The sequence below is a fragment of the Lagenorhynchus albirostris genome, chromosome 3 (assembly GCF_949774975.1).
Source record: "Lagenorhynchus albirostris chromosome 3, mLagAlb1.1, whole genome shotgun sequence".
Taxonomy (NCBI): domain Eukaryota; kingdom Metazoa; phylum Chordata; class Mammalia; order Artiodactyla; family Delphinidae; genus Lagenorhynchus; species Lagenorhynchus albirostris.
The window spans coordinates 126,180,545-126,194,136 of NC_083097.1; the positions used below are offsets into that span (position 1 = coordinate 126,180,545).

The 13,592-nt window shown below is 54.4% G+C and overlaps 1 protein-coding gene across 15 annotated transcripts in view; it reads left to right on the forward strand.

Moving 5' to 3' along the window:
• Nucleotides 1-317: 317 nt before the first annotated feature.
• TCOF1 (treacle ribosome biogenesis factor 1) overlaps nt 318-13,592 on the forward strand; it is a 39,194-nt gene continuing 25,919 nt past the window's right edge. For 12 of the 15 annotated variants that reach the window (XR_009539637.1, XM_060143997.1, XM_060143998.1 and 9 more), the window contains exons 1-9: nt 318-454; nt 2,857-2,912; nt 5,749-5,900; nt 7,968-8,041; nt 9,006-9,192; nt 9,754-9,827; nt 11,670-11,897; nt 12,785-12,967; nt 13,191-13,418. Coding sequence is in view for 14 of the 15 variants with exons in the window: in XM_060143997.1 (XP_059999980.1) it covers nt 347-454; nt 2,857-2,912; nt 5,749-5,900; nt 7,968-8,041; nt 9,006-9,192; nt 9,754-9,827; nt 11,670-11,897; nt 12,785-12,967; nt 13,191-13,418 (1,290 nt within the window). In the remaining variant the exon portion in view is untranslated. The remainder of the gene's footprint in view (nt 455-2,856; nt 2,913-5,748; nt 5,901-7,967; nt 8,042-9,005; nt 9,193-9,753; nt 9,828-11,669; nt 11,898-12,784; nt 12,968-13,190; nt 13,419-13,592) is intronic. The other 3 variants (XM_060144006.1, XM_060144008.1, XM_060144005.1) reach the window with 2 other exon arrangements.

Here is a 13,592-nt window from a genome sequence, read left to right on the forward strand (position 1 = left end):
TGACCGCAGCTGTCACACAGCTAAGTGGAAGACAAATCTCCAGGAACGAGTCCGAAGGATTTAAGAGGAAGTCATTCGAATCGTGGCCGGCCCAGGGGGCGTATCCGGGTCTGACCACGCCCTCCCAGCCAATGGGAGGTCTCGTTGTCCTCCCTGCCTCCGCCCCTTACACCCACCGGAGAGGGGCCGGCCACTCCTGGAGATAAGACTACATGTTCCGGCGTGCCGCGCGGCGGGTGAAGGAGGAGCCGGAAGTGGGGGGCGCGAGGTCTAAGGGCAAGAGGGAAGTGGCGGGCGGGGACTGAGGGGGGCGTGCAGGTAAGCCGACAAGCCGGGGGTTGCGGGCATGGCCGAGGCCAGGAAGCGGCGGGAGCTGCTTCCCCTGATCTACCAGCATCTGCTGCAGGCGGGCTTTGTGCGCGCGGCGCGGGAAGTGAAGGAGCAGAGCGGCCAGGTAAGCGTGCCCGGGCCGTGTGTGAGGGCCGCGTGCAAGATCTGAAGAGAGGAGGCCCGCGCCTCCTCCCCTGGCGGCCTGGAGGGCGCCCAGAGCCGGATACCCGCGGTGATCCGGGACGCGGCCTGGGGTGCCGAAGGAGGCTCAGCCTCTGCTCCCCACCCCTACGGCTCCCAGTTCTTATGGGCCTCAGTTTCCCTGTCTGTGCAGTGGGCGGGTCGGGACGTGAGATATGACGCTCAGGGCTTTATAATTCCCGCGCCCCTTACCTCCACCCTTTTCCTGGGAGCGGCAGTTTAAAGTTTCCGAAGTCTCGGGCCACGTGGCTCGGCGCGGCTCCTGGGGGCGAGAAGGTTGCTGCGAGTCTGAGAGGTGGATTGCGACCAGCTCTGGTGGGGCGAAAGAGCGCCGAGAGAGGGGGTCTGAAGCCCCTTAATTGAGCTGGAGCTCAAGCCCTTAGCAGCCCTTCTGTACTGAGTCGGACAGCTTTGGGATTCGAACTCGTGGTGCAGTCATTTCACTTCATCCGTTGTTTGAGCAGCTGTTAATCTGGCGGTCAGAGTGCTGGTGACAGAATAGTGAGCACGGTCCCTCAATTCACTGTTTGGAGTTTACAGTCTGAATTTGGTAGGGGAGATAGACATAAATCAAAGAACCATAAAAGCACCCGTACACTTAACACTGTATTAAGTGCCAAGAACGAGAGGCATAGGGTGCTAAGACGAGAATGGCAGCTTGCCCTCGTCAGGGATATCCAGGGTTGCTTTCCTGAGGAAGTGGATGTTGCTTTGAGAGCTGAGAGAAGGGAGGTGGATATTCCAAGCAGAGGTGCAAATGGTTGCATATGTACTGCCCCAGAAGGTTGACTGAAGTGTGGAGCACAAGGGTGATAGAGGTCCCCGGGGAGACAGAGGCAGGGAGTTGGCTTACTTTGGTTTTCATCTGAAGAGCAGTGGTAAGCCACGGGGAAGTTTTAAGCTGGTATGGTGGCTACTGACTTGGTTAATCAGTACCGCTTGGCTGTGGTGGAGGCTGTGGTCATGATGCTTGCTCTCAGGACCTCCTGGAGAAACTAAAGGCTGATGGGCCTTACGACATTACCTGTGCTTTTTACAGTTTTCTTTGGACCTCGGTAGCCCTTCTTACTCCAGTTAACATGACTTAACAGCTACAGGGGGTGAAGGAGAATACCCATCTGCTTTGGGGCATTTACCTAAGCAAAAGCATCCTGCCCTCATGGAGCACACGTTCCAGCAGGAGCCGAAAGATGACTGATTTTTTTTTTTTAAAGTTAATGATACAGTGTGTGGGGTGATGGTAGGTGCCAGCTATAAAAATAAGGCAGGTGTGGGGGGATAAAGAATGTCAGAGTTAAATTATCTATATAGGGTGGTCAGGAAACCCCAATGAGAAGGTGACATTCGGGCAAGGACCTGAAGGAAGTGAGGGAGTGAGCCGTAGAGTTGGCAGGAGAGAGCATTCCAGACAGAAAGAATTGCAAGCCCCCATGCGGGCGGGGTGCCCTGACAGATTTGAGGGACAGTGAGGAGGCCAGTGTGCCACGGGCAGAGGAAAGTGAAACTGACACTTTCAATTACTGTCAGTTACAGTCTCAATGTTACTGGCTCCTGTGCTGGGCTAGATGGTCTCCATCAGGCCTGACAGCAACATCTTAGGTGGGTACTGCTGTTATCCCCATGTTAGAAAGAAAGAACCAGAAGTTTGAAGAGGTGAAGAGAGTAGCCCATCCAGTTAACACAGGCGCTCTGCCTGAGTCCAGGTGCACCCTCTTGACCACTCTGCCTAAATCCCCGGCACTGCCCTCGCCCCACATTACTCACTCAACCTCCTTGGGGCACTTGACACCCCAGGTTCTTGATATTTGCAGAGAGAATAGGCTTCTGATCTTGGCTCCAAAGGCCTCTGCTTCTACCAAAGGACTGGCACCATTTGGTTCCAGTCTCTTCCCAGCGGGTGAGCTGACAGCGCGGTGTCTGGGCTGTGGTTCGTACTGTCCTGGGGAGATTGACCAGCCTGGCTTTTGAAAGCCTTCTGAAAGGTCAGGGGTAGAAAAAGCCCTGTCTCGTGGCACCTAAGCCTGGAGAGTGCCAGGGAGGCTGGGGGCTGGATAAATGCTAGCCTGGAACATGCCAACTCTAATCTTCAAAGGTACTCCTCACCAACATGTTGTCTTAAAAGGTTTTAGCTGGAAATACTTGCCCTGCTTGTCTCTGGAAGGTTTGGGTGGTACTGGAAGGGTCAAGCAGACATACTTCCCAGAGCAGAAAGACCCCCTTCTCAACCACCTCTCTGTAGATGATGACGTTGAGAGAGTGGGGCCCAAGGAGGACCCTTACTGTGCTTGGGGGATTGATTGCTGCTTTCTCTTTACTTCTCTGCAGAAAAGTTTCCTGACTCAGCCTGTAACCCTTCTGGACATCTACACACACTGGCAACAGTAAGTCTAATGGGACTGAGAGAGTACAGCAGGGACACTGCAAGCCCTCAGCTTGGGATCAGCTAGGTTACTAACCTGGTCTAAGATCTGTCCCCATAGCCCACCGTAGATACTGTTATCACCTCCAGGAAGCCAGGTCACAGATACGGGTGTCTGGTAATGGAGAGGACACTGAGCTGTGATCAGTGCCTCTTAAGGACAAAAGCTTCTCAGCAGCTTTTATTATTCATTCAATCAGTAAACATTTATTGAGTAACTACTGGATGCCAGGCTTTGTTCTAAGTACAAAGGTATTGTCATGAGTGAGACATACATGGTTCCTTCTTTCCTGGAGCTGACATTGGAGTCCAGGGAGGTAAGCACACCTCAGAAAAAACAAATGAGTGTAAAATTATAGTGGTAGTAAGGGTTATGCAAAGAGGTGCCCAGTGCCAAAACTACCTAAACAGGTTAGCCTAGCCTCATTTGGGGGTTTAGGGGAGGCTTCCCCGAAGTGACCTTTGATTTGAGAGCTGCAGGTAGTAGGGGAGTGAACGAGGCAATAGGTGTGGAGGGGCCAGTAGAGCGTACCTGGCAGAGGGAACTACTGGTCTGAGGCCTGTAGCTGCGGGCACAGTGCAGATGAGGCTGGACCGTAGGCAGGGCCCACTCCATGCAAGGCCTGATCATCCATGGGGAGCAGTTGTGTCTTTGCCCCAAGAGCCGTGGGAGCCATGGAAGGGTGAAGCAGAGAGTGGTGAGATCACTGCAGCGTGGCACGACCAGTCGAGGCTGTGGATATCATTATCCAGGCAAGAGCTGACGGAGCTTGAGGCAGTAATAACATGGGAGGGAGACAGTAGAGTCCAGGAATGTGAGAGGATGAGATGAGGGTCTGCGGATGGCTTGGAGAGGCAGTCTAGTCCACTCCCAGGTGTCTGACTTGTACACCTGAATGGAAGGAACCCAATTTGGAGGGAAAGATTTCAAAGACATGTTGAATGTGAAATGCCTGTAAAACCTGGGAAACAAGGAGGGGAATAATCTAAGGACGTATCAGCAGAGGAATGGTTTGAAAATGAAGGAGGGATAATCGTTCTCTCCATGAACTGGCCTGACCACAGCCAGCTACGGGAGTGAAGGACCTGCAGTCATGTCCCATGAGGAATGATAGTGAATACTGAACCGTCTGGGATGGGAAAGAGATGTCAGAGGGGCAGGCAAGGGACCTCTGTATGCACATCTTTGAAGACAAAGGGAGTGGGGTGTTCCCTGGGGCCCGAGAGGCTGAAGTGGGACCCACATGTACCTGCTTTAGGAAGACAGGTTTCAGCTTCTGAATAAAAGCAGTGGGTCATCAGAGCTCTCCAGAAATGAGGTAGGCTACAGTGGAGTTGTGAGTTCCTTGTCATCAGAGGTGTGTAAACAAAGGCAGGCATGGTGTGGAAGGGATCCGAGCTTCCAGTAGAGAGCTAAGGTCTTTGAGAGCCCCATCAACCCTCAGTTCTTGGCTCTCCTCTGCTGCTGAGGTGAGCACAGGGCACACCCCCACTTCCTTTCGCACTTGCCTAGGTGTCTGTGTGTTTGCACAGCACTTCCTTCCCCAGAGAACTCCTTCAGTGAGCCGCAGCGCACGCCCTTCCCCGCCACCAGCCCCTTCTGTGGGTGAGGAGTACTGACTGGGATGAGGACCTCACAGCCTAACCTAGTGGTTCAAACCCAGCAACTAGCCGTATGACCTTGGACAAACTTGGCCTCCCCAAGTCTGTCTCCATCCATAAAATGAAGATAATAATGGTAAAGTGCTAAACCTAGCCATTGGAGGCATCCCCCTCCTACCCCCACTCACCTCCGTATTTATCGAGCACTTACTGTGAGCCAGAACTGTTCTTGATATAGCTGGGAACAAACCAGAGAAAAATCCCTGCCCTTGTGAAACTTACATTCTGTTGGGAGGAGAGAGGCAGAGTGAACGGATACATGTAGTAAATGAAACCTGTTTTTGCAGAAGATTCCCTGGGAACAAGGGACCCAAGCAGCACATCCCAAACTGGCAGAGCAGCATCCGTCCCATCTGGAGAACATGGGGCACAGACAGTGACTCCCTCGGGGCAGGAGGCTGGGGTCAGGGGAGATGATGCTCGAAAGTTCCAGCAACTCAGCCATCTGGGTGCTTATCCTCCCCAGTGCCTGAGACTTACTCTTTGACTCTGGGCAACTCACTTGCCCGTGAGACTCATGCTATGTGCTCAAGGTACTGAGGGAGCTGGAAAAGGTTCCTGCCAGCCCTCCTCTCCAGGGGCCTGGCTGTGCAGTGGGGGCTTCAAGCAGGAAGTAGGTAAAATAACAGGAGAGAGGAACGTGCTCTGAAGAAAATGAAACAGGATGGCAGGGCAGAGAATGTCTTAGGGGAGGGGGGGTAATCAGGGAGGGCCTCTCTGAGGAGGCTGTATTCGAGTTGAGGCCTGAAGGACAATAGGGACCGACCTGGGCAGACTCTTCCAGGAAGAGGGCACTGCCGGTGCCACAAGTTCTGGAGGAAGGAGGAGCCTGGATGGTGCTGTGAAGTGTCTGTAGTGCCGGCACTTAGCGCTCAGTGACTCTTAGCAGCTGTTATATAATATTGTCCACCCTTCCTGAATATTTGAAGACTCATAGACAATTGTAAAAATACGATGAAATGAGTGAAAATGCAGAACACAAAATTGTATCTAACACTGTGTTTCATCACTGTTTAAACTCTCTTCATGCACGTTTCCTTTGGGGGCAGGGAGGATGTGGGGAGGTCTTCCTTTTCAACTCTCCTGGGGTTGTCCTTGTCACCCGGTTGAACTAGCCAGTCACCCTTGTCCTGCAGAACCTCGGAGATTGGCCAGAAGCGGAAGGCAGAGGAAGATGCAGCCCTGCAGGCCAAGAAGACCCGCGTGTCAGACCCCATTACCAGCTCTGAGAGCTCAGAAGAGGAGGAGGAGGTGGCGCAGGAGGCAGAAGCAGGAACCACCAAAGCCAGTAAGAGCGCTGTGTGCCAGGGGCTCAGCTCAGCGCCCTGCACCTTTCAGGAACAGGCTGTTGTATATTGGATTGTTCCAGGGGAGGGTCCACCTCCAGCTTCTCCTTCAGTGAGCCCTCAGAGGACCGGCCCTTTTAGAGGGAAGGTTGGAAGGGTCCCACATACCTATTTCAGTCTTGATTTGAGCCCTTCCTCTGGGCCAGACATCGTGTCCCAGGGGCTAGGAATCCAATGGTGAACAAAAACATGGATGGGCCCTTACAGTCTAATTTGGGGTACGTGGAGTCAGCCCCTCCAGTGGGGCCCAGGAGCTGCATTTTTACAAGCCCTCCAGGTGATTCTGGTAAAGATAGAAAGAAGCCCACATTTTCAGAAGAACTGCTAGAGAAATTTCAGAGAGGGCAGCTGGCGGGCACCTCTTCTGTGTGCTTACGGGCTGCTTCAGGAGTTGCCGATCTTCCTGTTATTTTGGAAGTGTGCAGGTTAGCACTGGCAGGCCGTCCCGGGCACTCTGGTTTCAGGGTGTTGGCAGGGGTGACCCGGGGAGGCCTTCACAGCCCCTTCTCCCCATGTTCTCAGGGCAGTTTGTACTTTAACCAACAGTGGTCATAGCTCCACAGAGGAATTATCGTTCTTCTTTGCATTATTGGTTTTTACTTACATAGAAGATAATTTCTTAATTTTTAAATATGTTTTCTGATTGTAAAAGAAATACAGGCTTTGTTATGGAGTATTCATTATAGAATATATGAAAATTACTTTTCAGAAAGGTAGGGAAAAATTACCCATATTCTTGCCACATATAATTTGGCAAATTATTCTTCCATTTATTTTTCCTGAACATGTTTTTTCAAATACTTGAGATCATACTGAATATGCATTTTATACCTTGCTTAATCTTTTAAAATTATAATGCAAAGCAAGTTCACTGTGAACTGTACAAAAGCATACAGAAGAAAAGTGGGAGGTTTCCTGTTCCCCTCGCCTGCTCCCCTTCCACTCCCTAAATGTATCTCCTGGAGGGGAGCCTTACAGTGCTCTCCTTTGTATCTGAAATCATACAGATAGACATCCATACTTGCCTACGTCCATACCTACACACTATTTAAAACAAAAATTGTAAAGTTTCCTACTGACGGGCTACTCGATATTAATAAATTTTTTAAGCTCTAATAATGGAATTATAATTATACTTTTTAAGAGTCCTCATTGAGAGAAACATGCTGAAATATCTGTGGGCAACATGGTATGATGTCTGATGTTTTCTTCAGAATAATACTCAGCAGGGAAGGGCGAATGGGGGGACAGTTGAAATAAGATTGGCCACAAGTTGGTAACGGTTGGGGCAGGGTGGTTTTATACACTTTCTCTCTACGTAGGAACGGGCTTAACATTTTCCGTGATTAAAAATAGAGAGAGATGGAATTAAATGTCAGGAAAAGAATTAGATCATATCATTCATCTCAACAACATCCTGTTTATTTCACAGCATACATTAGAAATCTTTCCCTAATCTGAGCTCTAAGGAGACGATACCCCGGTGTAAAAGCAACAAGAATCTGGAAATCTCGACATCTAACAGGGTCCCGGTCTCATGGTTCAGCTACTTCTCCACTGAGAAACCGCTTAATTCGAGCAGCTTTCTCTGTGGACCTGGGGCTGCCTGACCTGCTCCTGTCTCACTGAGTGATGTTAGGGCTGCAGTGTGGCAGGTAGCCTGTGGGAATGGCACCCCTGGAGTTGTGCGGGACCTCCGGGGTAGTATGCGGCAAGACTGGAGCCAATCCCTTTTCCTCTGGGGGCTTCAGCATCTCGTGCCACCAGGGAATTGGGACCCCATCGGGGATGCAGACACATGCCTTTCATGTCGTCACTCTCCTCTCTTGCTCCTGGGGGATGTGGCTGATGCACCACCGAGCTCTTTCCCAGTCCAGGCTCGGCCTCAGATCTCATGCCAGCCCCAGGCAGCCATACCAGTCGAATTATTAGGTGAGCTGAGCCTGTTTGCCACTCACCCATGAGAACATGCTCATCTGGCTCACCCAACCAGTGTTTGTGTCTTGCAGTCCCGGCACTAGCATCTACCAACTCCTCAGCCACGGGGATGGTTTTGCCTTCAAGTGTGAAAGAAAAAGCCAAGGTGAGTGAGACCACCTTCCAAGCTGTCGCCCGTGGGAGTTGAAGTGCCCTGTAGGACACAGTCCCCTGTGTCAGAGAAGGATAGGGTTGTGGGTAATTGCCCAACCCTTGGATTGGATTCAGATCTTGGATTCAGATCTCAGCCTCAGTCGCAGTGTGATTGTGGTCTGTCCCTTCACCTCTGTCGGCCTCAGTTTTTTTTTTCTGTAAGATGGGGATAATACCTACCGCCATGGGCCACTGGGCACATTACACACCTGGAAGAGACAGTTCCTTTCCTCCTCCAGCCCTGCATTCACCTGTTCACTCGGCAAATCGTTACCAATACAGTTATGTTCCAGGCACTGCACAAGGCAGTGGAGACACCAGAGCAGATAAGACACTGGTGGCTCTGAAAGCTTGAGAAGCATTTTATTTTGGGTTTTTTTTTTTTTTTTGGTTGTTTTTGGCCGTGCCGGGGGGCTTGTGGGCTCTTAGTCCCCCGACCAGGGGTAGAACCTGTGCCCCCTGCAGTGGAAGTGTGGAGTCCTAACCATAGGACCACCAGGGAACTCCCTCAAGAATCACTTTCTAGGCTGGAAACTACTTGGAAAGTAGAATATCCTCTTTTGGTCATCCACAAAGCAGTGTCACAGGCACGTAAAGGATTATGTCCCTGATATTGCCTGTAGCATTAGCAAAAAATATGTAGAAAGAATTATGAGGCCATGGTAATGTCCACAACAAGATGCTCCTTACCACTGAGCAAAACTGCTGTGTCCCAAGAACTGTAATTCGGTTCTCTCCACACCTCTGTGAGGGGAGGTACCATTTTTAGCCCCACTTTGCAGATGAAGACACTGAGGCTTAGGGAGGTAGTGTGCCCAAGCTCACAGGGCTAGGAAGTGGTGGAGCTGGGCTCAGATGTGGTCTGTGCTCTCATTTGCCAGGCCATACCCACTGTCTGTCACTCCTGTTCTGTGTAGGCAAAGACCAAGAAAGCCAGCAAGACAGTGAACTCCACGGCACACCCTGCCTCCGGGAAGGCAGTGGCCCACCTCCTCACCAGGAAGTCACCCCAGAAGGCGGCAGGGCCCTCTGCAAATACCATCCTGGTCTCAGAAACTGAGGAGGAGGACGGTGTCTCGGCCCTCAGAACCACTGTCAAGCCTGGTGAGCGGCCCTGCCCATAGGACCAGGCCCCCCGAGTGCGGGCTGAGGAAGCAGACCTGGGCGCTGCTTTGTCAGGCCCTGGGACCCTCTGGAATTCAGGAGGTTGTCTCTATGACAGCGAGGACAGCCACCTCAGGCCATTTTCCCCTCCCCGGGTGAGGAAGAGTCAGCTGCAGGGACACCTCAGGCCTTGCGAGGGAGTGTGAGCAGCCGGGGTGGGCTTGGAGCCCTTTCTGGCTTATTGCTCTCAGGTGGGTGCAGGGCCTGCTGCAGAGGCTCAGAGGCTAAGCTGAGAGGCCTGGGCTTGCCTCCATCTCCCATGTAAAATAGGCGTCTGCCCTGCCTGCTGCTGTGTGCTGGTGGAAGGAGATCATCTGAGCCATCAGCTTCTGGCGCTCGTGTGCTGGGACCTAACATCACAGGCCTTACCGGGGCCTCAGAGCCGCGCAGGAGCTGCGGCGGGAGCGCTCGCACCTGGCCCTGAGTAGTTGGCGTGGAGGGTGCCTGTGAGGGGTGGGCGGGTCTGGAAAGGCCCTCAGTCCCTCCTTGTTTATTCCTCAGGAATGGCGGCCGCCAGCCAGGCCGCCAGCTCCAGCGAAGACACCTCCGGCTCGAGCGATGAGACGGACGTGGAGGTAATTGCCGCCCATCCTCAGGAGCTGCCCTCTGCAAACCTCTAACCCTCCTGGGGGCCTGGCCGGGGCCTCACCTACCAGGGGCACCAGATCAGTTCAGCAAGGGTGTCAGGGTGACCGGGAGCTGGGAAGGCTGAGGCCTGCGGAGGCGGGGAGCCAGGCACTGCTCCCTGCACTCTAGGCAGGCGAAGGTGTGGGGCTGGGGGGAAGAGACGCCATCCTGCCTGTGAGGTGGGGGGAAGCCTTCCTGGGATAGGCGGCACTGGACTGCGGCCTTGACGCACAGGAGGCTTCACCCAGGAGGGAGGTAGGGGGAGGGGTATTCGAGCGGGAAGAACTGCACGAGCAAAGGCCCCGGGGCAAAGGCCCCGGGGCAGGAGCATGGCTGTCCAGGGCATTGGGGTGTGGGTGAGGCTGCTGTGGAGGCTCTGGGCCTGCTGGTGAATGCCAGGCCTCAGCACTGGCCAGGGGTAGGCAGGTCTTTTAGTCAGTGGCCGTGTCTATTTTGTGAACCGTGACCTGGGAGGAGTCCCCGCTGGTTATTCCTTATTGTGCACCTTCCAAGCGCCAGGCCTTGGGGAAACAGTGGTAAGCAGGACGGGTGGGGTTCCTGCTGCTGTGGGGAAGTGGAGGGGTCCCTCAGAAACTTAACTGCCGTGGTGATGGTTATTATGAAAGGGAAATGTGGTGTGGAGAGCTCTGAGGCACAGTAACAGGAATGTGATGCAGACAGAGGGACAGCAGGGGCAGAGGCAGACACAAAATGAGTTTGGTGCTTTTAAGCAATGGTGATCTGCGATTTCATGAATGAGGCATAAAGTGATACAAGGTGAGGTCAGAAGTAGGCGGGGGCCAGATCCATGCCTGACCACGAGGACTGCTGAGAGGAATTTGGGTTTTATTCTGGAGGCTGGGAGAAGCCACTGCAGGGCTACAGGCCCAGCGGCAAGGTGGCCTGACTTACGGTTCGGAAAGATGGCTGCTTGTGGCCTGGATCGGAGGACAGTGCTGAATAGATGTAATGACGTGGTTGAGGGCTGTTGGAGTAATGCTGGCAGGAGACGCTGGTGCCTGGCGCCAGGACACCCGGGGAAAGGTGTTGCAGAGGGAGAAAAGTAGCATTCAGGGATGGATTGCCCTGGCCCCCACGGTGCTTCCTACCTTGCCTTCCTGCCTTAGCCAGTCACCCACGAAGGTAGAGACCTTGCTCCCAGCTACCCCGGGCCTAGCTGTGGGCTGCTCCCCACATTCTGTCCCACCGTTGGGCCCTCGTTACAGCCAGCCGTAAGGACGCCCTGGGCTCCCATCCCCCAGGCCCTGCCAAGGGAACGAGCGACACTCCTGGCCCTGGGAAACCAGCAGCCAAACACATAGCTTCAGTGGGCCAGAGCCCAGAGAGGGAAGGAATGTGCCCCAGGAATCTCAGCAAGCCAGTGCCAAGACTGGGGTTCAGAGCCTAGCCTCCTGGCCCTTGGGGTGGCCACCATGACAAGATACTGTAGCTGGAGGGACAGTCATGAGCTGTCCTGGTTGAGAGTGGCTGCCCCTCTGCTGGGCCCTGTGTGCCAGGTGGGAGAGGAGCGTCGTGGTTGAGAGCTCTGCCCCTAGAGCCATATAGACATGGGTTCAAGTCACAGCTCTGCCCCTTAGTACTGGTGTTGAGTGGTTTAGCCTCTCTGAGCCTTTTGCCCTTTACTGGAAAATAGGTGTAAAGATAGTACCTGTCTTAGGGAGTTGTTTGAGAACCAGATGACATTAGGAAAGAGCTTTACAAACTATGAAGCATCTTATACTCCTCAGGGGTGGAGAGGATTATTCTCTGATTCCATCGCCTTGTTCCAGGTGAAACCTGCAGTAAAACCACCACAGGTCAAAGCCTCGGCAGCTGCGGCCAAGGAGTCTCCAAGGAGAAGGGCAGCCCCGACCCCAGGGAAGGCGGGATGTGTGACACCCCAAGTCAGAGGGGGTGCCATGACCCCAGCCAGCAGGGCCAAGAAGCCAGAAGAGGTCTCAGAGAGCAGCGAGGAGTCCGAGAGTGAGGAGGGGGCCCCTGCGGGGACACCCAGCCAGGTGAGGCCCAAGGGAGGCCTGCTCCTCAGGGTTCCCTGGTTCCCTGGCCCCGAGACTGGTGGAGAAACTGTGTAATGAGCACCTTCCCTGCCAGAGGAGACTCGCCTTGGAGTTTGGGGAGAGGGAGGCGGGGCTATGGGAGTTGAAGGGCAAGGGCACCTGGTTTTGCTCCACCCGCTTCTGGAAATGGCCTTTCCTGTCCAAGCAGTGGCCTGGAGTGGCTGCTTCCCAAAGGGCAGGTGCTACACCCCACCCAGTCAATAACCACTCCCTTCACCTCAGTTTCCCTGTCTAGTAAATGGGCTGCTGTCCTTGTCCCAGCTAGTCCTGCTGTGAAGGGACTTGAGAAGTTTTAATTACCTGGTCCTCTGGCTTCTCAGGCCAAACCATGGCTTGTTAGCAAACAGGAATCCGCTTCCATTCCATCTGCTGGGACCCCCTTCTCCTCGCTTGGGTAGCCAGAGCTGCAGCTGGGCATGTCCTAAGGGAAAGCCAGAGAGGCTGGGAAGCTGTTGGAATCAGAGAACAGGGAGGAATAGGGGTGAGACAGGTGGTAAAAGGCCCCTGGGAGCCCTGAGCCTGCCCACCCTGGGGCAGGGCCATCATGGAGAACTGCTATAAGGAACTGGGACCCAGGGGATGAGGCAGTAGTGGTCAGGTGAAATGGGCAGGGGTTGTGAAGGCCCCGGGAATGAGGAGGTATGGCCATACTGGCTGGCCGGCCATACCGGCTGGAGCACCAGTCAAGGTGGGGACTGGACTTCTCTCTTCTCCAGAGAGAAGCAGGGGGTCTTGCGAGCCTCACTAAGGCTTCGAGCCTTATTCTTAAGGTGTTACAAGGGGGTTTTCAGAAGGAGGGGAGCAAACTGCACTTTCTCTTTTACTAGGTGAAGGCCTCCCAGAAAACTGTCCAGGTCAGAGCTGCCTCGGGTCCTGCCAAGGGGACCCCTGGGAAAGGGGCCACCCCAGCACCCCCTGGGAAGGCAGGGAGGCCAGAGGAGGACTCGGAGAGCAGCAGCGAGGAGTCAGACAACGAGGAGGAGACGCCAGCTGCCCAGACCCTGCTGCAGGTGAGGCCTGGGGAGGGAGAGTCCCACAGCCAGCACCCCATCCCAGGAGGCCTTCAGAGGGCTTGTTCTCTCGCTCCACACGCACCCCAGCCATGCTCAGAGCCCTGCGCCTTCTCACCATGTGGTGTGGTGTCTGCGGTGTCCTTAACCCTGTCCGCTCTCCTGTGTTTCCTCACGCCCACCGTCTAGTCTCCCTCCCCTGATACTGTTTCTCTCGCTCCAGGCAAAGCCCTCAGGGAAGCTCCCCCAGGTCAGAGCCACCGCAGCAGCACCTGCCCAGATGCTTTCCCCTGGGAAAGGGGCCCCTCCAGCACCCCGTGGCAAGGCAGGGCCTGCAGCCATCCAGGCCCAGACCAGGGGGCAGGAGGAGGACTCAGAGAGCAGCAGCGAGGAGTCAGACAGCGAGGGGGAGGCGTCCACAGCCGTGCCCCACACCACGAGCCTGGCTCAGGTGAGGCTGGAAGGATGCCTGGCCCGGCCCTGTGCGTCGCCTGAGAGACCCTGTGGGCCTCTCCTCCTCTGCACCCGGAACTGCTGCCCTCCATCCGCCCTGCGCACCTCCTGTCTTACCTCACACACATTCCTCCCAAGCCCCCTATCCTGACCCTGTCCTTTGTCACTCCCA